Consider the following 25,825-nt stretch of genomic DNA (forward strand, 5'->3'; position numbering starts at 1 on the left):
AGTAATGGGAATAGACAACAAAAGCCCCTTATGACATCACAAAGGGTGATAACCCCTCCCCCAGACACTCCCACAGCTCGGTGTTTGGTCTGACTTCTGAGTCTGCCACCGTAGACGAAAGGGCGTGGAGCGAGAACGCTGGAAGCACAGAAACGACGTGTCCTGAGGAGGGAGGACACGGAGGGGTTCATAAGCATCACTCATCACAAGAAACTTCACAGACATGTTTTGGGGAGCTCTGAGACTTATTTTGACTTGTTCAAAAGGAGGATGATCTGTAAACTTTAAGAATCACTGCTGGGTACAAACAGGTTTTTAAATGAGCTCAGTTTGCATTGTGGGACTTTTTATCATCTGCCTGATGGTAAGAGCTCATACAGAGAGATGAGCATGTTGGACCGATGAGATGAAACTCTGTTCTCTCCTCACAAAAAAAGATAAAAACAGACTTCCTTTGTCTGATGACCCAAGAGTGACATTTAAAACATTTGAAGCTTTATTGTGACAGTCAATCGTCTCTTTGTCACCTTGAGGTCCTGTTCCACCTGCTGGCCTGCGTGAGGACATCATCCACTACAGCCGACAAGGAGAAGATTGAGTCTGGTGGCGGGAACATCCTTATCCACCATTCACGAGACACAGCTGAGAAACAGTGGGCGGAGACGTGGGTTTTGACACTAGCCGGGGTGGCTCGCATCTTCAACACGAGGCGCTATCGCCTCCAGCAGTTAGGTGAGTCACTGGAGGTATTTGATACTGCTGTACATGAGGTAGACCGGGACACACTGCTGGAGCTACTATGATATTTTAAACAATTTAAACGATGTACTGAAATAAATTCATAAATCTGACGCAGAGGTCCAGAATCAGCCCACCTGTTCTGCATTATTTCCACACATTAAGACATCACGTTACGCTCCATGCTGGCAGGATTCATGTTCCAGTGAGAGATAAAATCTGATCATTAACTGCTCTCACCCCTCTGAACATTTTAGTCTGTGCCAAATTACAAGAGGTGACTCATAATATACAACACATTACGAGCCTTCATCACATAAATTCCTTTTAAGAGATGCTTCTCCTCCCACATACATCCTCGATACATTGACTAAGTGTTGCTGGCAATCTAATATCCCTGTATTGGATTAGAATTGAACTGATACCAACACCTGTAACATCGCCTCCCACACAACATTAAAACGTGGTTTCTGTTACCAGCAAATACGCCACTCAGTGCCAAGACCTTAAACCGCCATAATTAATAAGCCACCTGAAAATCGACTGAAGATGTTGTTGAATTCGCCACTCGAAAATAGTAGCCCTACGCAGAGAGATGTCCTGTGCTTCCTGCATTGATGTATTATTGCTGCCACTGGCGTTTCAGGTTACACATCCCTGATCATTCTTTGGATATGTCAGACTGCATTATGACATGTTGGTAATGAGGTAAGTTAAGCCGATGTTTGCTATATGCTTTTGCCAGGCTGAGGATACCAGAACAAAAGTCAAGATCTCAAGTATAAAGAACTGGAAACTAGCTGTTTTCAAGGGGAACCAGAGTAGACCAGATGTATGGCTCCATGTCTGTTTAGGACTTCTGTAGTAGAGAGGACATGGAATCTGAACGTCTCTATTCGGGATTCCTAGAGGGATTTAATGGACGAGAAAATAAGCTAATATTCAGATTCTAACAGGAAACTGATAAACCAGTTTTATGATAGCTCTTCCCATGTAGCCTCTGTGAAAGTGTTATAGTTACCGCATGTTGGTTTCACATATGAAAGTGCTAATTGACACATTTTAATTACAGTTGACACGTGCTGTTAGAGGCAGTCTCACCCCCAGCCGTGGTTTCGCTGTGTGTCTGCAGGTGATTTCTTCGAGGCCTGGGAGGTCCTGCTGAACCACATCCAGTCTGCTGCTCTCAGCAAAAACAACGAGGTCTCCCTGGCTGCGCTCAAGAGCTTTCAAGAAATCTTACAGATAGTCACTCCTGTTAAAGACTGTGATAAAGCAGTGGATGCACTCGCCGCCATGGGCGTCCCCCCAGTGCTCATTGACCCCCTCTCAGCCTCCGGTCCCGGCAGACCTCTCGTGCGTTCAGACTCTCTAGTCGAGCGGCTGACGCGATACAACGGCGCCGAGTTGCAGGCCCCTCCCCCAGGGGAGGAGTCGGCCTTAGAAGACTCTGCGTTGTGGTGGTCGGCGTGGAACACGTGGTATCGAACCGGAACAGACAGCACGAGGCCGCCGAGTGGCCCGTCGGAGAAGCTCGCCTTCATCCCCAGCCAGCCCTTCCTCACTGCGCTGATCCAGATTTTCCCAGCTCTCTACCAGCACATAAAGGCCAACTTCAGTATGGAGGACCTGAAGAAGCTGGGGGTCATCCTCCACGGGGCCGTCTCTGTGCCTATCAGCAGCGACGCCTCGCCCTTCATCCTCCCCTCCTACACTGAGGCGGTGCTCACCAGCCTGCAGGAAGCTGTGCTCACGAGTCTGGATGTTCTGCAGAAGGTGGGCAAAGGAAACAGCAATTTAATCCTCTACCCAAGTTTTCTAAAAATGCAAATCTGATACGTTATGGGTCATAGAAATGAGCATCAAGATAAAGGCTAAGTGTAAGGCATCAGACTTGTGTGCTTATCTGTTGAAGAACACTGCAAACTACTTTGAGAAATGATCACTTGAACGTATAGCATGATAATAACTATCAGGACAGAAAACAAGTCTGACTTACATTTATTTAAAGTGTATTTTAACTGTCGTCAAATTTCTTTTTTTTAAGTCAACATGGCCAAAATCATAATTTCATGCCTACCTTCTCTTTTAATTTTTAATCTAAATCTAAAATACCTAATATAATAAGGACATGATAATGTTTTTTAGCCTTTATTTGATGTTTCTAGATAAAACTTTAGCTCTTCTTTGGCATAAATACTCCGACCCTTAATTTCTCTTTCCACCAAAAATAAATGTCTTCTCATATGTCTCCACTCAGCCCAGGACACAATGTGTCAGTCTGTTAAATTATGCAATGTGCAGTCCCGTGGTGGATGTCAGCAGTGTTTGTTCCTCCCTTCCCTCCCTGCTGCAGGCCATCTGTGTGGGCCCTGAGAACCTGCAGGTCATGTACCCGGCCATCTTTCAACAGCTGCTGCTCTTCGTGGAGTTCTCCTGTAAGCCTCCTCAGTACGGCAGGATGGAAACCAAACACGTGGCCAATGCCAAATACAACCAGGTAAGGGAGGGGGCGGATTTAGCGGCACTAATGCTTTTTTTTTTTTTTTTTTTTTTAAGTCTTTCTAATGTTTGTTTCATAAAAATGTCAGACGTTGTATACTGTGATTCATCGACGTTTTCTCTTCAGTCATTCTTAACATCATCCCTCTTCTTTGATGTTCACGAAACCAACCTGCACCCCTTGAATGTAGTTCTTATGAAGCCCTTGTTTTGGCTTTTTATGAGGTTGAAAGTTTTCTTAGACCTGCATTAGTTGGCTCAAGTAACTTCTTCCTCATATTCCCTGAGTCATGCTTCAACTGGCTGGCAGCGCACGCACAAAAAAACCTTCAAACTTGATGATCTTCATTAAAATGAATTTGTTCATTAAACCAAAAAACAAGGTTTCTCTTTCACAACAGTGATTGATTCAGGGGATTTTCCTGGACATCTCTGAAATCCAGCATGTGCTCTGCCTCCAAGGGAAGGATGGGAGTTTCTTGCCCTTACACGCAGGCAGGCTGCTGCTGTTGTGCTTAACATTGAAGAAGTAAACATTGACTGTCTCTTCTTGACGGTCAGCCTGCTTGTCCTGCACGTGGGGTCCAGATTCAGCCTGGACCGTGTTGTTGATCTCAATCTGTTTCAATTATTTTATAAGAGGATCAAACACATTTCCAGCCTGCCAAACAGATGTTTCGGTCGGTCCTTCAGATTTCCTCTTATGTCCGTGGTGCTAGGAGTGAGTGTGTCTTCCCCTAAAACAGCCCTTGTGATTGAGCCTTTTAACACCACACCACTACAAATTCAACACACAACACCAGTTTAATTGCGATATCCTCTCTCATTCTGTTTCTTGGGACTACTCACTGGAAACCATTTAAGATCCAGCTGTTTGCGCCGGTGAGTTGTGTCATCTCCTTCAGCCCGCCCCCTCTATAATGTCACTAAGCTGTGCTGAATGGTGACGACCTATCCTGTGCGGTAGATGAGATGTCACACCGCATGGTAGGCTCTCACATCTCATCTGCGTCTCTCACTCACTCCATGCTCCCCCCCCTCTCTCTCTCTCTCTCTGCCTGCCACTAACCGGCGGTCATGCCTCTGTGTGCACAGTCCCTGTGCAGTTTTAATGATTTCACTTGATTTTGGTGTTTTTGGTGTTCATATGCACATGTTTATATTTCTTTAAGACACACTTTGCAGCATCAAAATGAGCTCAAAACTCTCAATAAGTCAAACGTGGAGCTGTACGCGTACCTTTGAAACCAATGTGGGTGTGCTCGTACAAAGTGTGTCTTTAAAGGCTGCTTCTAATAAAACTCCGCACAAATCTCGTGACCGTGCTTTTCCAGATCGTTTGACGGACGTGTGTTCTCTTGTTAAATCCTTCAGGCGGAATGGGTTGCCTTAAACTACGTGCCCTTTGCTGAGCGCTCCCTGGAGGTGGTGGTGGACCTGTACCATAAAACGGCATGTCACAAAGCTGTCATCAACGAAAAAGTTCTGCAGAATATCATCAAGGTAACTTCACTTCGACCCATTATTCTCTGAACTAATAATAATCTTAATGTCGATCTATTAAAAGCATACAAACAACTTCCTTATAAATCTGGCTTTTAGTTTGAGTTCGGCTTATTTTGTCACTTTATTTTTGTACATATTTATTTTACTGTTAAGTTGGCGGTATTGATTTATACTTTACCTCTCTTATTCTTTTTGATTTTTCTGGGGGGGGTTTTTTCTTTCAATATTTTTACATTCTTTTGGGGTCTTTTTGCCTTTAATAAATAGGACGACTGAAGAGAGGGGAGAAAATGTTGAGAGGAGAGAGTGGGGGGTGACATGGGGTCCGAGGTTGGATTCAAACCCACAGCTGCTACGATGAGGACTCTATTCTCTGTACATCTGCGCTCCCTGGATACTTCTTATTTTGCTCTCATGAATTGTAGCATTTTGATCCTAGCTCCTGCTTTACCGCATCACAAATCAGTGACGCACTTCATAAGTGAAGCAGTTTTTGTTTTAACTCGGTGCGTTGACGGTGCGTTGATGGTGCTCTCATGTTTTGTCAATAAAAATGTCAAAAAGAAAGAAAAAGAACTGAATGAATTGATAGAATTGTTAAACATTATCAACACCTACGGCACAGTTTTCTTTCTTAACGTGACTGGGCGGGCGGCTGTGGTTCAGCGGTAAAGTCTGAAGCTAGCAGGTTCGATCCCCTGCTCCTGCTAAAGTGTCCTTAGGGAGGACACGTGAAGACAGTGAACCCTAAAGTGATCCTGCTGCTGCTGCTTTGCCGGTTAGGAGTGAATGTGTGAGAACAGAGGAGCACTGTTGGACACGTCGCAGCCTCAGCCATCAGTGTGTGAGTGTGCTGTGAATAGATGAATGTGACATGTGGTGTGAACGCAAGAAGAGTGGAAGAACAGGAAATAAATCCATGTATTTCCACCAAATCTGATTCTTTGTTATGTCTGAACCTCTGCTGTAGCTCATCAGTGATGTCAAAATTTGATTTCCAACATATCCGCCATCCTCCCCCCTCATTGATAGAGTTACAGCTACATCCTCCATGTGGCAGATGCGTCAGTGTCCGTCTTTTAAAGACCTAACCTCGTACAGCTGACACTGAGGATCGTATTAAGTTTCTGACACCTGCGTTTAGCTGCTCTTTCCCACAGTCTCTTGCTCTTACTGCAGAGAGTTGATTTGCAGAGGAACAATTATCACATGTCCCAATGGATGACTCCAACATGGGCCCCGACTTTCTTCGTTTCCAAAACATGAAGGCAATACGTGTAAAATGTAAACCTCAGGGAAGCCAGCTGTTCTCTGGAAAGAGTTCTTTCTTCCAAGCCGATAGTTGTTCAAAAATGTCTCATGATTCTCCACCGTCTCTTCCTCTCTCCCCCCCCCTTAAGACTTTGAGAATGCCCCTGGGTTTGAAGTACGCCTGTCCATCAGAGAGCACCTGGAAGCTCGCCGTTTCGTCTCTGCTCAAGGTTCTGTCTATCGGACTGCCTGTCGCGCGCCAGCATGCCTCGTCGGGGAAGTTCGACACCATGTGGCCAGAGCTGGCCAATGCCTTCGAAGACTTTCTTTTTACCAAAAGGTAAACATTTACACAGTCGACAATGCACCTTTTTTTTTTTTTTTTTTTTTTTTCTAAATGCTCAGTCCGAACCTCTTTGTTTATCCATTTTTAGCACACCTCCAGATAACCTTTCCATCCAGGAGTTTCAGAAGAATGAGGCGATTGATGTCGAGGTAAATACTTGTCCTCGAGTCTTTTGAAATCATTTTGTTTGGCAGCACATATCCTCATTGTGTCTTTTTCTTTTTAAGGTGGTCCAGCTGATCAGCACAGAGATTTTGCCGTTTGCCAATTTCATCCCCAAAGACTTTGTTGGCCAGATCATGGCCATGCTCAATAGAGGTTCCATTCACTCCCAGTCCCCGTCGTTCACAGGTAACATGTACAGCTCAAATCCTTTGACTGTTTACTGATGTTTCTGAGGGGACAGCAGGGTGTCAAGCTTGGGGATCACATTGAAACCATTAAGTCCAAGTTTGTTTGTGAAATTCTTCTCTGTGACTCATCACAAACAATGACTTCTGTCAAACTCTTCATGTGTTGAGAAAGACAGTGAAGCCCTGGCTGTCCACTCATCGTAAATCATCTCTGGAGAGCAGCGTCAGCAAAAATGTCCGACATGTGAATGGCTTTTGTTTTGACAGAGGCTGAGATCGACGTGAGGATGAGGGAGGATTTTTCTAAAGTTTGTTTCGAGACGCTGCTGCAGTTTTCCTTCAGCAACAAAGTGTCCACCCCGCAGGAGGGCTACATCTCCCGCATGGCGCTCTCTGTGCTCCTCAAGAGATCCCAGGACGTTCTCCGACGCTACGTGGAGGACGAGAGGTTGAGTGGACGCTGCCCGCTGCCCAGGTACAACCATCTACACCCCTCTGAATAACAGAAAGATTTCTTTTTATGTTGTTGGACCGATGGGATCCTCAGAAATCCAAACTCGGGAGTGTGATGCAAAACCCAAACAACCTCAGCTGTAGCTGTGCATCATCATGTGTTCTGTATCTGTTTTGTAATCAACAGAAAACCTCTTCACTTGTTCAGTTTGACACGATGACAGCAGACAGTATTTCACAGTTGGGAGGAGCTCTTCAGTTTTTAATATGTTTTTTTTGAAGACACAATGAAAGTTAAATGATGGCTCTGGGGGGAAATGTGCCATTAGTACAGAACATAGCAGGGTGTGTGTGGGGAGTTCAGAAAAATAGGACAGTTAGAATATCCACATGAACAGCAAAAGCAAGGTGACTTAGATTTGACGAAGCAATTTAGAAACTAGCTGTGTGATGTTCAGCATGTATGAATGAAAGAACAGAAGATTACAGATTGTACTGTTGGAAAAAAAAACAGAACTTAAACTTAAAACAGAAGTCAAATATCTCACATCAGTGTGGATTCAACATCAACATTTTATATACGTGGACTAAAAATAAGAGCAAATCTTAGTTTACATTGTAAGAGCTGCATTAACTCTTAAAACACCAGAGCTTTAGCAGTCTTCAGCCAAACTAATAATGGTGTTGTTGCATTGTGGGTAATGTAGGCATTTCTTCTTTTCAATTTTTTATGTCCATTGGGAGCCAATGTTACAGCTGGTCTGTGCTCACTAATAGATTTTACTGTATCAACACGTACGGCCTATTGTGTGCTTTAAATGATTATCCCCTCCCCCAATCCCCCGCTGCCCTCCACTCACACTGCTCCAGGACTAACTGGGCCTGAGCATCCTTCCTCTTGTAACACATCCACTAAATGGCTTCCTGCGTAATTTACAAAACAGACAGACTTTAAAGTAAAAAATAAATATAATTAGAAAACGTGCGCACATCACAGAACATGACAGCGACTTCACTGACCGCATGGCTTATTTTGAGTCATGTTAGTCAGATACAGCCGTGGTACAGAGTGCTCCCTTACAGATACATAAACACTGTATCTTCTCTCTAACACACAGCGTTGAGCTCACATTGATTTGTACACACAGCTCTGATCAGGCTGAAGCTGCTAGAGTTCACCTGTTTGGTTTATTCTAACTGACTGGTTAACTGAGCGTTTCATCTCTGTATCTCCAGTTCTCGTGGTTGAGTAACATTTAGTTTGTTTGTAACTTTTTCACGGCTTATTAGAGCTAATTATCTGTCAAACGCATGCAGTGAAATAATTAGTTTTCTGTCTCCTTTTGAGATAAATCACTTTTGACTTTATTCTATTTACCTGACGAAACCTTTAAGTCACCTTTTCCAAAAGCTTTCTGTATGTTTGCTTTATATTTATATAAATGCATTCAGCAGCTGAGATCTTAATAAAGTGCTTACACTTCCCTTTATTCCCCATCCCTCCGTTCTCTCTAACCTCCAGGTTTCATGTACATCTTTGAAGCTAACTAAAGTATTTGGTCTCTCTTTCATTTCAGGCAACAAGTGACTGAGATTATCTTTGTCTTGAAAGCTATCAGCACTTTGATGGACTCTCTTAAAAAGACACAACCAGAAAATGGTGAGTATCAAACTGTGTCAGATTGAAAAGATCTTTGATAGAGGTGACACAATTAAAATAAATAAAAGAACACAATAAAGCCTGCGTATCCGTCACCCACATGTCAGATAACTGTGTCAGAGTACAGTTGGGACCATTTTTCAAATGAATTTCCATCTCCAATCTGGGGAGAACTGTTTATATTTCCAGCAAGGTCAACCACAAGACTTGATTTGAAACAGCTATAGATTAAAATGAGACAATGTGAGACTACGTTTTTGAAGTGCCCTTCAACATGTTTGCATCGCGTCGTCCTCCATTCAGAGCAAAACTCATTTGCAGGCGCCTCTGGGAATTTAATAAAAGCTGATTTCTCTGATTGCCTGCTATAACCATTTATATTGTGTTCTCTCCCTCCCTCCCCGCTCCTCTTTTCTTTTTTCTTGTTCTGTGATTCTTTTGTTTACCATCTGCAGTGGATGGCAACATATGGGCTCAAGTGATAGCCCTGTACCCCACACTGGTAGAGTGCATTACATGCTCGTCGTCTGAGGTGAGCTCAGCCCTAAAGGAGGCCCTGGGGCCCTTTAAAGACTTTATGCAGCCACCAGTGTCCAGAGTTCAGAACGGGGAGTCCTGACCAGGCTCGCTCACATGAGCTGTGTGCTTTTTTATAATGAAGAAATCTTGAATGTGTCCTCTCGACTCATGTACTTTACAAGTGCACGGACATGAACTAACGTGAGACCCATCTTACGGTGACATGAAGCAACCCACAACAAGAGATTCTTGGACCACGTTGACGACCCCTGACCTCCATACGCTTCATCGTATGCTTCTCATGTGAGCTGATTGCGTCTCCGCCCCTCCGCGCTCATTCAGACTGGCTGCACTCTTGTGTTATCCAAGGAGATTTAAAAAAAATTGCAGTGTTTCCTCCAGGTTTTGTTTATTTTTTTTCTCTCTCCTGATGAGGCCGATTTGATGTACAGTGTGTGGTGATATTGTTGATGATGTAATTAAGAACAAAAAACAATAAAAAACTGGGGCTTTATCGATCTTTAAAATGAACATTTAAGACTTTTGCAACATTTTCAACAGTGAGGATTTTTTTGCAAGAAAATAAAATCTTACTGTAACATTCCATGTCATCTTTAGCCAGCCATCTGAGAAGGGATGTACTTGTCTGTCTAAAATAAATGGGTTAAATCTACAATCAGCTCTATGCTGTCTGTGTGCTCAGCTACTTGCTTGGGAAGTTTAGTAGTGATCCTTGAGTTCATACAAAAATCAGTTCATAGGAGTCAAGTTAAGATCCAAGCTAAAATATTCAAGTGAACATATCAACCTTCTTTAAAGACCTAATTTCATCCCAGGTGAGCCTCATTCCCTTTATTCTAAGTACAATATGTAGAAATGCACACACACTTACGCTGTTACATGCATTTATTTTGTTGAGTAATTACGGTACATTACTTCTATTATTTTAAAGAGTTATCAAATCTAGGGTAAAAGGTAATAGTTTTAACAGCACATGCCTTATCGCGACACCTGAAACATCCTATATCTTCATAAGAAAGTGGGAACTGCAACTGAAAGCTGCTGTACTGTTTCAGTATGTGCTACTGCGATGGAAACAAATGTGTCCAAGTATACTTGGATACATTACATCAAGGTCGCGCTTTTAGTAGCCAAGAGAATCGGTTCCATGATTCCCTGTCAACCTCGACGTTTTTTTTGTTAGCCTATTATTTTGTTAAAGAGCCCCCTAGTGGCTGAACGTACACATACTGTACATTTAAATTTTTCTATCATGTCTTCATAGAATTGTGTTACATTATTTCAAATTCATTAGGGCTTGTTTAGAGTTCACCACCAGTTAAGGTGTACTCTTGTTTAAATGTAAAAATCCAAAACAAAAGTAGAAAATGGTATCAGAATGTGGTTATACCACTCAGTGACTGCAGGTGGTGCCGTTGTTTGGATTTTAGGCTGCTACTTTTTTTTGTCCTGTAGGGGTCAGCAATGACAGACAGACATCAGCTTGTCGCAAACTTTGCCGTCTTTTACTATGTTACTCAGTACATGTACAATTTGAGCAAATGTATCTTAAATGCTATTTCTGTTTTCTGGTTTTAATGTTCACTCTCACAATTCCCCTAAAACAGTTAATGAGAGGTTTTCTCTCGTTTGACTCGTGTTTCAGGTTTCGACCAATCATTAGGGACGTGTAAAGAAAACGTTACATTTTGTGCCTGTCTTACATGACTAGCAATAGGATGTTCAACGCACCCTTGTCTAAATGTTTTTTTTTGTTTTTTTGTGTTATGTTTTTGTCCTAGATGTGATGACTGAATGGCTCTCCCTTGTGGACACAATCCAGTCAGCTGAACTTGAATTAGATTGTGACTAAAACAGCGCTGCCAAAAATATCAGGCTGAAACTAGACCACTTGAATTTTGCATTAGTTTCAGAGATTAACAATTTAACTTGCATATCTCAGAGTTAAAATTTTTATAGAAATGTAAGGTCGAGGATACAGCAGGAGAGTGTCTTTAAACAATAAGCTTTCTATTGTACTTCACAGAATGAAGTGTCAACACTGAGCAGTAGGTGGTGTTGTAGTGAGAAAAGGGAAACCTCTGCAATGGGAAACAACTCTTTAACACTTCATCTCGCGGTCCCTTGTGCCCACACACAACATTACATGATGGCACCATCCCCCCTGCAAGCTTCATGGACCGCTCCAACCGCTCTCTGTGTCCCAGTGGAGGTCCCCGAGCCTGCGTTTCGGATCCTCCACTAGGTCATATGAGGGGAAAGGACCGGTTTGTGGTTAGCATTTGACGAAAGGGAGGGAGGAGGAGGAGGAGGAGGATGGATGGATGGAGGGAGCGGGTCTGCTTGGGCGGGGTTTCCCCTCTTATTTCAAGTCTGCACAGAAGAGGAGGAGAAGCGGGAGAGGACGGAGCAGCTCCGGCTGCATGGGAATGTCGACTTCGGACGTTGTATTTCTCCTTCTGCGCTATCATTTTATTTTTATTTTTTTCCCCGCCCTGCAATCGCCTTTTGACCACGCACTGGCTGAGGTAGTAGTTTGTGCTGTTGGTTGGGTTGTGACACTGCCCGCTATGGAGATGACTGCGCAAGCTACTGCCTTGCTAGTGCTGGTGTCTCCACTTCAGCCGAGGGAGAAGGAGAGAAAAAAGCAGCCCCTGCTCTCAACGCTGTAATACGGTTAAAACAGGTAATATAACCCGCTGATTCTGCAGCTATCTGCAGTGTTGTATTTGAAGCTGTAATTTACTGCTTTTTTTTTTTATCCGGCTTGTGCCCTTTTAATTGTTTCTATAGCATTCTAACAAATGTATCACGTTTCATCTAATAAAACAGGGAATGACTGTTGGAGGAAAATGCACTTTCTTGTATGCTGTTTTAATTTAACATCGCCTCACTGACATTCATCTATTTTTTTTTTAAAGAGTGCCACCACGTCTTTCTTTCTTCTGCAGGATTGGGGCTAAAGCTTGCATGGTTTAAGATGGGGAATCACATGCATTTTTTTTTTCCTTCTTAGACTTTGACTGCACACTTCCAAATGCAAAAGTAAGTCGATGTCTGCTTATGGATTTGCATCGTTTTTCCCAACACATGAAGCGGAGTGGGCTGTGTAAAAGGAAGCATGTAGGTCAACTGTACTGGTTGCTATGAGGAGAGGAGTGACGTGGCTCCTGCTGCCCACAGAGGTATCCTACAATACATCTGCTCCCATACACAAAGGCTGACTTTATGGCTCTCCCCGACGTCCTTTGTTGATAATGCTGCATACCATCACACACTGGAGCAGATAGCGTGTCAGTGTATGTGTGTAAGTGTGTTCTCTCCCTGCATATAAGCACCTCTTATGTGCAGGGCCAGAGCTCAGACATAAATCTGTGCAGCGCTGCTGGCTTTAATAATCAGATTATTATACTAAATCTGGATGCCTCAGTACTTAAACTCTATGGTATGCACAGACAGACGCACCACATGACCTAACCCCCACAGGCGTTGGAGCAGTGGTGTCCTCGCTGAGCTCTGTGAGCTGAGCGCTAATGTGGGTCATGCTGTTGTGACTTAACCTTTGAAATCCTCTCTCTGCAGCCCAGCAGCATCTGGTTTGCTCTGTATCACATTAGTATGGGTAGTCAGGGGTCTCGTGGTGGAGGGGGGGGGGGGGGGGGGAGAATGGGTAATGAGCTTTGATTAGCTGCAGGGGCCAGGCAGCGTGCCCGGGTCGATGAAACCATGCAGGGGGTTGCAGTCTTGTGTTCATCAGACCCCCCCCCCCCCAATCACATTCAAATGATAGCAGGCCAATCATTTATTGCCTGACTGAGTAGGGATTGAATCCTGCTTTTGACCTTCCAGAGAGACTTCTTTGAAATATTTACGAGTTCACACTTGATAGTGTTACGCGGAGTTTAGTTTGTCTTCGCCCACTAGCTTCTGTGCAGACGTTGAACAATACATTTTGTAGGTTGAAAAAGAACAAGAAGACGAGTAAACAAAACACGCTGTCTGTTGGAGTCCTACACGTCTGCGTTTAATTTATTCACACAAGTGTTTGTGTAGTGTAAGAAATGTAAGTAATCCAGCCTCCAGGGTAAAACCAAAACATCATTCATCATATCCAGACTGTAAAAGGAGCTGGTCTATGGACCAGTGAGCAGAGCCGAGGCAGCCCCTGTCCTCCTCATCCATCTTGTGTCAGAGCTCTCATTTGAGCCGGCCCACAGATAAATCACACTCAAGGCAGCCAAAGCCCGAAAGCAGTAAATTAGAGCCCCCAGTGGAAAATTCATCGCTCAGATGGGTATCACAGCTGCACGGCTGATGCAGCCGCACCCTCGTCCTGACGGGACAGTCCACCCTTGCGTGTGTGCACCGTGTCCACTAAATACCTTCACACATGCCTCTGTAAAGCAACGTCTGCAAATTCGTGCTTTTACAAAAAATATTAGTGATCGATCAGTGCAACTGCTTTTAATCATTTTGCGTAAAATGCAAACCTTTCTGGTTTTATGAACTTGTGCTTTTGTTTAAATCGGACTGCAGTCCACAATCGTTGGCTCTCTGTCATCGCTTCATCTGTGGATTATTTTCTTGATGGACAGTTTGGTCTTCAATAAGAATTTTTAATGCCCATCAGAGATCATGGTAATTCATTATGTCTTTGTCAACCAGCTGCCAGAGGCACAGAAAGATACTGGATACTCGAAATGGAACGATAAAAAGCAACAACTTCTCCCAAATAAACATCAATGAAATGATCCAAAACTGTATGCAATTAGTTTGTATCAGATCAGTCTATCATGGCATTACTGCAGCCATGATTGTAGTCTTATGTATTCTCATAGTTGGTTGGAAATGATAGTCTTCGTTTGGTGAATTGTGAATTTACAGATTTTTTTAAACCTTTAAAAGACAATGTTTGACCATCTTTGAAACTCGTGAACAGAATAATGGCGACCAAGCAGAGCTGATCAAATAGCTGTTCTGAATGACAGTATCAGTGAATGACTTTACTTTGATTATACAGTAATCATTCAGGCCATTTTGAGCAGCACATTTCTCAATGTGGGAGGATTCGCTGCCTGACTTGTTTTATGCTCTACTACACTGAAGACCTCAAGGATTTGAAGTTCAGATAAAAATCTGTTCTTGAGAAATGATCCTAATTTTCAGGCAGCCTTATTTTGAACGTAGAAATTCAAATACCGGTAGAATAAAAATGGTACCTATTTTTGTAATCTGAAAAGAGGCTCTGAGCCTGTCACCTCAGCAGCATAGAGGAGATGAGTATCTCACTGAAAGCCCACTCAGCATCTCCCTCAGATCTGTCCACGGGTGGGGTGGGAGTGCTGTAACCTTGGAAAAACAAGCCACCCACAGGAATGACTGTGTCATCACTGCCGTCATCCAATCTGGACCACACACAAATGCGCGCACACACACACACACACACAAACAAACACGTGTGGAGAGTAGGAGTGGAGTGCCAGATCAGTGCTGGCCTGACTGGAGGAGGATGCAGGGCGGCCTGTGGGAACCAGATGGCCCCTCCAGCTCCTGCAGAGAGCCAGGAGTGTGAGACTCCCACGACAGCACTTTATCTAAGTGTGTATGAAGACATTTATAAAGGTAGACCCAATGTAAGTGTTTTACTGTTGTGTGATTCATAAACCTCCAGCTCTCTACTTTCCACTTCTTACCTTCAACTTGTTTTGGTTAAAAAATATCAAAGACTCACTTTATATAATACAAATTAGCCGCTGAAAGGAAAAGATAATGGAGTACAAAAAGAAAAAAACAACTTGGTTATATGAATGGAAACGCCACGGGACATGAATTGTGTTGTGCATCTTTGTAGTTATAAATGAGTATACAAAGTCTAATTGAGTTAACTGTTAAAGTCAGATGTGTGAGCATCTTGCACAAAATGAAACTGTCATGCAACTGAAGGGATGAAAGGAACACAAAGATGGCCTTCAAAGGCCTTTTCACAGACAGCATTTTGTCACGAACAGAGCCATAATTGTTATTGACGACAGTGTCTACAGAAATGAGTCAAAATGTCAATTGTACGAGAGGCCTATTTTAAGCTCCGCCATCAAACATCGGTTAGTGTGTTTGCAAATATAAAGCATTTTAAAGGGTCTAATCTCTGGAACAATATTTTGACGTTACCTGCTTCATGCTTGGCACAGGCAAACCTGCCAGACTCCAACTATTATTAGCATCCATTTCATGGGTTCTTATAGTGTCACAGAGAAGTGTCAATCCTCTGTAAATTATACAGCCTTTTATGAATTGCCAAATTCATTACACTTTTCTGAATCATTTTTGGAAAAAAAGAATGTTAGCAGTGGCAATTAAAAAGGAATCTCAACAAGCTGACTGTCAAAGGGAGCGAGGAGCTCAAGAAGGTGCAACAAAAAGAACACTTAAAACACTGGTTCACAGCGTGCATTTGAAAAGTTAAAGGTATGCAGCGTAATGTGAAGGTTCCCCGTGCCAAAAAAATCTCGAGTGTCCTTGTACTGCTCACAAAGACTTTGGAATGCACCATTTTCATGTGAAAGCGCTGTCACGTCACACACTGAGAGGTTTGATCGCTGATTGGATTTCCATCTTTGCCGTCAGGTATTTGGTATCACAGCACGATTTAGGTTTCAGCTAAAAATGAGGATGTCTTTTTTCATTGTTCCACACCTGCTCTCACTTACAATAAATTCTTGAAACTCTAGTTGGAATGAGGATGAAAATCTTCTTTTGTTGAAAAGAAGTGATCAAGCTGTCTTTCATTTATTTCAGAGTGTGTGTGCTTCAGTGTTAAGTTGCACCCCGCTGCAGCAGCCTTCACCATGAAATCTTCTGTCAGGCTATTCTGTAGACTGATACTCTTCATCCACATATTCCTTTTGGTCTTAATGTGACACACTTTGTCAAGAGTGGGGCTGAGCTTATCAAAAAGAAACACTGGATGGTAAGGGAGTATGGCCCCATTCAGGCCAAGAGTTCCTACGGTGTCTTGCGAGGGTTGCATTTACTTTAAGATGTTGTAGTCATAGTCATTGGGGATCAATAAAGTTATATCTTATATAGATGCATATACTAAATCGTCTTTTTTTAATTGACTTTATGTGAGTTGAAGTTTAACAGTAAAGGTCGGTCATGACTTTGATTTTAGGATTGTAGGCTTAACAAAAGCTTAAAATATATATTACATTGTAAACACTTACACGACGGAGGCCCAAAGCAGACCCTTTTTTTCCTGAGGAACTTGACTTATTGATCTTTCATACTCAAAAGTTGCACAAGCACAAAACAGAATAGATTTAATTTACTGATTAGTTTGAGCAAAAGCAACATGGCATGTCTTGTTGCTGCTTATTAGCTGACCAGCCTGTTGCTTTTTAGTTTTGCAGATCGCATGCATCTCATGAAACAAGCTTTATTATGTCGAAATAATGAGATGAAATAACCCGGTTTTAAAGGGAAAACCAGCTAATTCAAACAAAGATAACAAGAACAACTAAAACAACTTTTTAGCTTTAATAAATGTAAATAAAAAGTATGGCTATGCATCTACTTAGGGCTTCCGATTACACATCAGGAAAAAACAGGATATCTTATCAGCAGTTTATCTGCACTCCTATCACTGACAGCCGAGGAAGGAAGGTGGGAAAAAAGTGTAAAGGTCACAAAGTGTCCATTCAAATTTTAATACAGCAGAAAAATGAGCATGTAAACCATTATTACCAGGATTCTCAAACGGTACAAATTACGTCTTGTTCCAGTAAGATGTACATCACTTACAGTAATAGAAAGGAGAGAATTGTGTCCACTGAAAACATATTTACATTTTTACATCAAAATTATATTACTCTGTTCCGTTCTTCACTGCAGCGATTAAGCGACATAGTAGCGCACAATTATACCAAAGCTAAACAATTAAACTGAACTACATGTAGAGGACCTCTGAGTTAAGGTCAAATTGTTTGAATAGACACACAATCTTTGTATTATCTATTTAAATTTCTGTAATGATGGGACTTTTTCCGTTAGTGTGAGAGACGTTCAAATCATTTTACATTTCACAAGTTTCTCTTAGTGCAGAAATACATCCAGCTGATTCAGAGAAAAGGTGCAGAAGTATATGGGTGTGGTGATGGCGGTTTAGAGTACAGAACACATTACAAAATAGATTATGTATAACACCAGAGCCTTCAGGGTTTTTTGGTTTTTTTTTTTTGCTTCAGTGCTTTTCTGAAAACATTCATACAAATGTAGCAGGTATAGGAGCAAATTCACAATAATGGCACTGGTAGGAGCTCATAGTGCGCCTGATATCGCCTGCTAACAGCCACTTAAAGCTGATAATGGCAACATTTGGAAAGGGTGTCACAAAAAAGGGGGAGAAATTATGAGGTAGATGTCTAATGGTAAATAATAACATAACAATAACATAACTGTCCTTTTAAATTTTAATGTAAAAACTGGGCTAGATTTAATTGACATAATCGCACATAGGCCTATTGGCCATTTTTTCTCTGATGTAATGCTCAATATATTCAACCGTTTTCGAATGATCAACAACAGAGAAGACCCTACATGAAGAAATGTGACTGAACAAGAAAGCTGTATTCAAGATAAAACAACATACTTGATAACCTCTTAAGCTAGCAGATGAGACTGCAGCTAACATTAGCATTCAACCGTGTGCAAGCTTACATCATTTGATAGTGTCACATCTTACAACAGAAAATGAGTTTATTAATCATTAAAGACTTTTAAAACAGTTTGTCAACAGATTTTATTGCAATTACCAATAACATCATGGAACACCATCAAACAGAAATGTAAGCTAAGATGCTGGCTAATGTTAACGTAAATTGCCTCACAGTAATTAAATCTTTTGTTTAACTTGATAAATGACCAGATCTCTCTTTGGACTTCATCAGTTGGATTAATTTTTTTGATGATGACAAATGGTTTGATTCTTGACATTTGTATGACTTGGCACAGGAGAAAATAATCTCTTGAAACTGGTATTCAAACTTCACACCTTCAACATTGCATTATAGAAAATGGGCTGCCAGGTTATATTGGTAAATTTTGAGATTTTGCATTCTTGTTGGAAGATATTCTTAAAATGGTACAAAGGTAGCCTTTATCCTTGAATCCTGAGCTGCAAATGCATTGTAATGGGAAACAAATGAACAAAAACTGCAGCGTTAAGAAAACCAGCTAACTTACTGTCAAGCAAATTTAAAAGCTCTAACATGAGACAGCTGAAGTTTGATTAAAACGCAGCTACTTCAGCCTTTAGGTTTTTTTTTTTTTACACTGTACAAGTGTTCAACTGAACACGCTCTTCATATCTTACCCCTTGGAGTATTTACATTATTTTTATACATTTATAAATATTGTGCAATAGTTTGCAACAGCAATCCTGAGATGCACGTCACCACCTCATCTATGAGAGTCCATGCTCTCAACATCAGGCATTGCCACACAACAAATTCAAGATGGCTTCTTCTTAAGTTTTTTTTTTTAACCATAAAAAGGAAGGAGTGGAAATAAATCATCCTGCTTTGAGGTGACTGACAGGAAAAAAGCCTGGATATAGATCCCATCTCTGACCAGAAACGTCTATGATCCCTTTAGCAGAGGAGGAAAGTCCACATTAAAGCACTTTCAAAAAAGAGCACAAGGAGGTGAGGAAAAATTCAGAAGATAAGTTGGAAAGGGAGGGTTATGACTTGGTTTCTGTTTGTACTTTCTAAGTGTTCTAGTTCTGCTTGTTTCCGTACATGAGAGGGATGATGTAGACAGAGATGTCGTCTCCTGAGCCTAATCTGTCGTTAGATATCCTCCAGCCTCGATCCTTCAGCACCCCGCGGGCTCTCATTATGAGGTCTTGAGCTGCCATTGTGTACCTAATAAAACAAAACGGAATGAGCGAAAACAGCACACTCAATCAGCTGTGATGTACAATAAGAAGATTTTAACACCTGATAATTATTAGAACAATATTCTAAGAAACATCTGCCTGCAGCCAGATGAGGAAAGAAAATCTGAATTAAGATGAACTTTCGAACTACACTATAATAATAATAATAATTTTTTTTTATATAGCACATTTAAAAACTTCCAACCAAGCTAACGAGAATTAGAGTGAGATTGCCTAATTAATAGTCTCAAAAGCTTTTCCTTGACATCAGAGACATTACTTATCTTAATGTTTGGAAATTTGCATAATAAGAAAACAGTTTTCATCCTGTACAAAAAAAGAGACAGGGTTGAGAGGAAGTTCAGCCGTGACAGGATGAGTCAAACATGCCTGTGCTGGTCGTCAGGGTCGCAGTTTGTCAGGAAACTGGTGACAGCTTCAGCTACTTCCTGGTTTGAGAGGACGTCCCACAGACCGTCAGTTCCCAGCACCAGCACGTCATCAGCTCCATGCTCGCACTGAGCCAAAGGGTAAACTTTCACCTTATCATGCATGGGGGGAAAAGAGGCAAGAGTTAGGGATGCATGGTCTCTAGAAGTCATTTCAACCTGTTACATTCATTTACGATGAATATGTCAAATCAAATGTGCTGCATTCACACATTGTATTCAGAATTGTAAGAGCTGTTGCTCCGGTTAATGAAGCCGCTTTCCCGTCTCTACTACCTGGATGTAAACAAGCACAGTGAATGGATAACATCTGGTAAGAAAAGGACAGTTTGGCAGATTTTTTTTTCGAGAAAAATGAGATAAAGTATATGTATCTATGCTGTGTTAGGTTGAACTGTCATATTAACCGGATCATTGCATAGCCTTAGCATGGGCATGTGGATGTGATGAGTTCGAAGGCTGGTAGTGCTAATGTTAGCCAAACTCAGCGAACTAATTCACATTAATTACCGACTGACCATGTTAAATAAATTGTGCTCAAATTTGACTGTTTGGTCGGTCTGAATTTAAATGCTCTTTTTTCTACTAGCAAATGAGCCACCTTGATTTGTAAGATGTTGTTATGAGATAGGGATTGATATTTTTAGCTCTGTTCACTTTCTCTCTCTCTCTCTCTGTCTCTCTCTCTCTCTCTTTTGTTTTAATCAACCATTATCCATTAAGTAAAACTCAACAGTTCTCTCAACTTTGAGCGGCTATTGTGTTTTTGTTTTTTTGGAGAGCGATGCATTATGGGTATTGAGAACATCTAGAGGCCATTGAAAAAAAACATGACTACTGGTAAACGTGTTTTTTGTTGTTTATCCTTTTTTTTTTAAACTTTCTTTTCCAGAGAGAAAACACAACTTAATAAAATCCTGCTTGTGTACACCAAAGTAAACGTTTGATGTTCACCATCTTAGTTTCAAGGTAAGCATTCTGGGCACACATCATGTGGTGGTTAGCACATTAAAAACAGCTAAGAATGACTTATATGCCTGTATTTAAGTACAACTGGGATGTTTCTGATGGACCAGATACAGTCGGTGTAATAGTCAATGAAAGCTGTCCAAAATAAGGTTTGTGGATTATTTAGAGTAACGGAGGCGCTTACTGGAGTGAAGTATCTTAAAAGTACAAACACTGCGGTAAGATTTCCCTTTTCCTCAGCACATCCTCATCTACAAATGTTTCTGATAACTCTTCTTTCAATGGTATCCTTATAAGAGGAGAGCTGTTACTGTGGCAACTGTTGCAAGGCAAATACTTTTTAATAACTCTGCCTGAGCATATCTAAGAACACACCGAGACCTTGGACTCTGGCATAGTTCAGTGGCTCCATGCGTTTCCTTTGCTAGAGTCGCCTATTCAAAGTAGATACTCCAACTAACTGCTGAGGCTACAGGCAGAATAACCTGTGTGTGTGTGTGTGCATCACAAGCCTTTGTGTAATGGAAAACCTTGAGAATTAAGTCAAGCTTTGACAAGGAGTAAAGGACAGATTCTATCCATCCTTAGAAGAGACAGAAGTTATTGCAATCGATTTTGCAATGAGGATTTAAACGTTGAAAAACATCTCCGAAGGAGAGGTGCTGACTCATCCATTACATTTTTGACCCTTGGTCCATGTTTGATTTCTGCTGAGCATAATCTAACGACTTTAAGTGTCAAGGTTAGCTCTTTTGTAAGAACTGCTTTGTACAACCCAAAAAAGAAATCAGTATTTCTAACTTGACGTGTTTGCCGGAAGGGCTGGCAAGATTACTACGAGGCGCTCCCTCAGCTCTCCCACACGTTTGAATTCCTGCATTTAACATCTTACTGGAATTGTACTTAAAATGTGCTCACATCACCAACAGCAACTATGCGTACATAAGAAGGGATACATGCAAAAAAAACAACAACATCGCAACATCAAAAAAGAGGATGAACTACGACTGAACTCGGAGGGCAATGAATTAAAGATCAAGGGAATTTGTGGGCTTTGCGACTACTGCAATCATGAGCAGCAGACACCGGGAAGGAAAGGAGTCATTTGAGAGCGGCGGCTGGTGGGGAATGTTAATGTGCCCGTTGACCACGCAGTTCATAGTGTGGACTGTTAATGGCTAAAGGCATTATACATCATTACCTCTGTGCTCTAATTTTATCTGGACAATGAGGTGAAAAAGGCAAAGTGAAAGGAAAGTTCTACCATAAAATAAAACATGAAGAGATGACGTGAGTCGCATATTCAGAAATGCTCAAATGCCATGTACTGTTAAGTGAGTGATGATTATATGTTTTCAGCAACAACTGAGTTGATTAAAATAATAAATGTTACTTAAAGTTATAAAATACGGTCACTGTCACTCTGGTTTCTGTCTGATGGACAAGTTATTCCGTGTTGATGTGAGCACAGTGAAGGATGAAGTGGAGCCTACCTCTGGGCAGCAGGACAGGAAGGGTTTAATGTAGATATTTGAGTCGTGCACTTTGAGATTGTGGTCCCCGAGACCTCTGGTGACCCCGATGGTTGCCAGCACACGAGCCTGCAAAGAAAAGAAGGACAAGCTCAATTAGAAACCAACTAGAAAGAACTTAATTGTGTGCAAGGACTAGCAGCTGTGGCTCAGTTGGTCGAGTCGGTCGTCTCTTGACCGGAAGTTCAGGGTTTCAATCCCGAGCTTCTGCATCCATCCATCCATCCCTCTATCTATCATCCATCTATCCATCCATCTATCCATCCATCTATCCATCCATCTATCCATTCATCCATCTTTCCATCCATCTATCCCTCTATCTATCCATCCTCCCTCTATCTATCCATCCATCCATCAATCCATCCATCTATCCATTCATCCATCTTTCCATCCATCTATCCCTCTATCTATCCATCCTCCCTCTATCTATCCATTCATCCATCTATCCATCCATCCATCCATCTATCCATCCATCCATCCATCCGATGTGTCCTTAGGCAAGACAGTTAACCCCTGCAAGTTGCTCCTGCTGCTTTGTCATTGGTGTATTGTATGGATGTCAATGATTGGGATAAGTTTCTTGGTGTAAAAGCCATACAAGTACTCAGGAGGCCAGAATTGCACTATACAAGCTGAACACCATTCATCATTTTGTAGAGTCTAGTAGAGAGGTTCTTACTCTTTGTATTTAAATGCAGCTGGAATACAAATGAATGGTGGGGTTTTTTTTGTCTCTTTAGGCTTCCAACGCAGTTTGGCTAACTTTATCATTAGTTTGAACATTAGAAAAGTTCCTAGAGTATCTGGATGTATGAGCAGCATTCAGGCAAATAAACACAAGCTTAGAGACAGCACCTTCCAATTGTGCAAATGCCTAATGAAGGTTCCCCTGAGCCCCAGACCCCATCAAACTCATTTTGTTAGCTTTACAAAAATGTTATTGACTCTTTCTGTCTGCATAGATCACCACTGCCGCTTCTAAAAATGGCTTCTAGGGAACTGGGCTAATTGAATCTACTGTACAGCATGTGTGACAAGGGAGGCACATAAGGACGAGGAGAGAGTGTGAGGGCGATTGAGGCCTGTTAGCAAAGCGCCTGAATCAGTATGCAGCACAGAGACACAGAAGAGAAGGAGACAGAGAGGTGGAGAAAAGCAAGAGCGCTTGAAAGTGGCGGCAAAGCTCCTCCGGCGGAGAAGGGGAAACATCCTGGGATTAATTGTTGAGCGTTGGGGCCCAGCGAGCTGCACGTCGGGCTTTGAAGTGCTCTGGCGTTTCTCTCCCTCGCACAAAGCCCCCTCACTCTTCTATCTCGACATCCATCTCTGCACCTCACTTCAAAGGACAGAGGACACGACGTGGGCACGGCCGACTGTGCAGGGGCGAACCTGTACGTGGTTGAAGGCAGGGAGCGCTGTGGGGTGACATCTGCCCCAGTCATCAGTCAAATGTAAATCTACTGTCTGTCTGTGTTCAACTAAAAACTAGAGGAGGCCAAAGTTAAACATATTCAGATCTATCGTGTTTCCTCGCTGACCTTTTCGATGCCACAAGGACAAGATGCTGCACAGCGCCACATGTACAGCATCACTGGGGAAAGGAAAATGTCATGAACAGTGTGCTGAGATTTTGACCTTTTCTTTCATGGCTTCTGTCAGAATACTCAGAAGAATCTCCTGCAAGTTAGTGGTTAAAGGGCATTATGATCCAATTAACATATGGACACTTCTCATATGCCTTCAGACTCTTTTTCATCCAATAGCAGTTGGCTCAGGTGAGAGCCTCACCTTTGACTCCTAGCTGGTTTAGTGCTATTGTGGCTATTTTTCTCTAAGTCGTGCTCAGTGTGGGAGGCTCAACAGCTGTCATACTGTATTACTGTGTAGTTAGTCAAATATTTAAGGTTAGGGTTTTTGTACTGCCTTCTATTGATTAGAAACTTTTAGACCTTTCTGAAATCCAGAGAACAAGCTGGTCATACTTCAAGATACAGTATAAACAATGTTAAAGTTAGCATTCAGCCACTTACCAGAAAACACTGTTAGTTAAGAACTGTGTAAAAGCAAATATACTGTTTGATAGTTTTACACATTAGAACAACACATGCTTCGGTCAGCATTCAGTCACTAGTTGGCCACTTGGTTATTTGCTAGTCTTAGCTTTTGTTAAAAAAGTAGCTAGTGTAATGTTTTTTTAGGGTGGTCAATTTTTTTTTTAAATTGCCATTAAATGCTATGTAATTTCATTGCAATTAATGGCATTATACAAAAGTGTTTGAAATACCATTATTTTGCTTTTCAAAACTGTTTTTAGATTGGATTTTTTTTTTTTTTGCATTTTTCAGCTGGCTAAAGCCAAGGATACTTAACTTCCTGTTGAGATACAAAACTGCTTATATTATCTCAAAACTGCTTACATTTTAAACAAATTTCAATTTAACTCATTAACTTAACCACAGAAAAAGGAACTTGATACAGATCAAAAAGTGAATAAAAACAGCTGCAAAGGATGGTAAAAAGGGGAAATGTTTGATTTCGCGAGGTGGATATTACTTTTGACTTGTCAACGGAGCTTGTTTTCAAGTAAAATGAAGCATTTAAAAAGGTACAAAGGTGTTGTACTTTTACATCACTGTGCCTGCTAGGAGACAATGCTGTCTGTGTGATTTCTTAGCTACGACACGCCTAAGGGGACAAAATTACACTTGATCAATGCAATTAAAAAAACATGAATGCTTTAATTTCAGACCTTAATTGCACCACGATTAACGTGTGAGTGCTGAGAGGCACAGTTTTTCACTTTCAAATACGGAAAGATTCCCCTCCAGATTTTTTCAACATACAGAGTAAAACACATTACAACAACGTTTTAACTTCCCAAACTGAGCGTGATGTGAGAGTAAATGGGACAATGTGCTAATACACTGAATTAGATCAGATGCTTTCTGTGCTACATTATATGTCAGTGGTTATGAATACTTGTGGAGAAAGGCCCCAGGAATGCTTTCCAGCGGCTGTCTCCTCCACACAGTGACGGGGGGAATGTGAAGGGGCCGGGGTCGAAGATTTGAGTAATGGAGCCCTGGAGAGCTTTGATTACAGCGAAACACACAAGGCCAGGCGAGTAACTCAGCCAGCGGCGGTCTGACCACTCCTTACCTTCTTGCCCTCGCCGTAGATCAGGGGAAACTTCAGGTCATCGTCGTCAATGGTTTTATAAGCCCTGTGCAGGGAAGAGAGTACACTTTAATGAGTTTTTGGTTTATGGCAGGCAGCTTGCACGTGCCAGAGATGCATCGCCCCCCCCGCAGGCCTTGCTGCTGCTGAAGCACTGGCAGTGAGAGAGAAAGTGCACAACCAGAGGAATAGGAAAGACAGTGAGGGAAAGAAATCCTCCCAGACATCACTCAGAACACTACACAGTCCCTTAGCATATTTCTCTCTTTTTCTCTGTAACAGTTTTTTTTTTTGTAAAAGTCTCCCTAGTGACATAGAGTAGACGTCTATGCATGTATGAGACACTCTTAGATTACCGCTGCAGTTGTGTGTGCGCCTGCAATGCATGTTTCTGAAGGTTTCCGATGTAAAG

The 25,825-nt window shown here is 41.8% G+C and overlaps 2 protein-coding genes across 2 annotated transcripts in view; one reads left to right on the plus strand and one right to left on the minus strand.

Moving 5' to 3' along the window:
* mon2 (MON2 homolog, regulator of endosome-to-Golgi trafficking) overlaps positions 1–9,931 on the plus strand; it is a 37,068-nt gene extending 27,137 nt beyond the window's left edge. The window contains exons 25-34 of the mRNA XM_079346105.1: positions 534–732; positions 1,871–2,514; positions 3,095–3,238; positions 4,615–4,743; positions 6,147–6,337; positions 6,432–6,492; positions 6,571–6,694; positions 6,964–7,171; positions 8,727–8,809; positions 9,265–9,931. Coding sequence (XP_079202231.1) covers positions 534–732; positions 1,871–2,514; positions 3,095–3,238; positions 4,615–4,743; positions 6,147–6,337; positions 6,432–6,492; positions 6,571–6,694; positions 6,964–7,171; positions 8,727–8,809; positions 9,265–9,428 — 1,947 coding nt within the window. The 3' untranslated portion in view covers positions 9,429–9,931. The remainder of the gene's footprint in view (positions 1–533; positions 733–1,870; positions 2,515–3,094; positions 3,239–4,614; positions 4,744–6,146; positions 6,338–6,431; positions 6,493–6,570; positions 6,695–6,963; positions 7,172–8,726; positions 8,810–9,264) is intronic.
* Positions 9,932–18,131: 8,200 nt separating this feature from the next.
* ppm1h (protein phosphatase, Mg2+/Mn2+ dependent, 1H) overlaps positions 18,132–25,825 on the minus strand; it is a 36,798-nt gene continuing 29,104 nt past the window's right edge. The window contains exons 7-10 of the mRNA XM_079346109.1: positions 25,396–25,459; positions 22,198–22,305; positions 19,677–19,828; positions 18,132–19,272 (exon numbers count right to left, since the gene is read on the minus strand). Of these exons, the coding sequence (XP_079202235.1) occupies positions 19,125–19,272; positions 19,677–19,828; positions 22,198–22,305; positions 25,396–25,459 (472 nt within the window). The 3' untranslated portion in view covers positions 18,132–19,124. The remainder of the gene's footprint in view (positions 19,273–19,676; positions 19,829–22,197; positions 22,306–25,395; positions 25,460–25,825) is intronic.

Source organism: Symphodus melops (assembly GCF_947650265.1).
Source record: "Symphodus melops genome assembly, chromosome: 6".
Classification (NCBI taxonomy): Eukaryota; Metazoa; Chordata; class Actinopteri; order Labriformes; family Labridae; genus Symphodus; species Symphodus melops.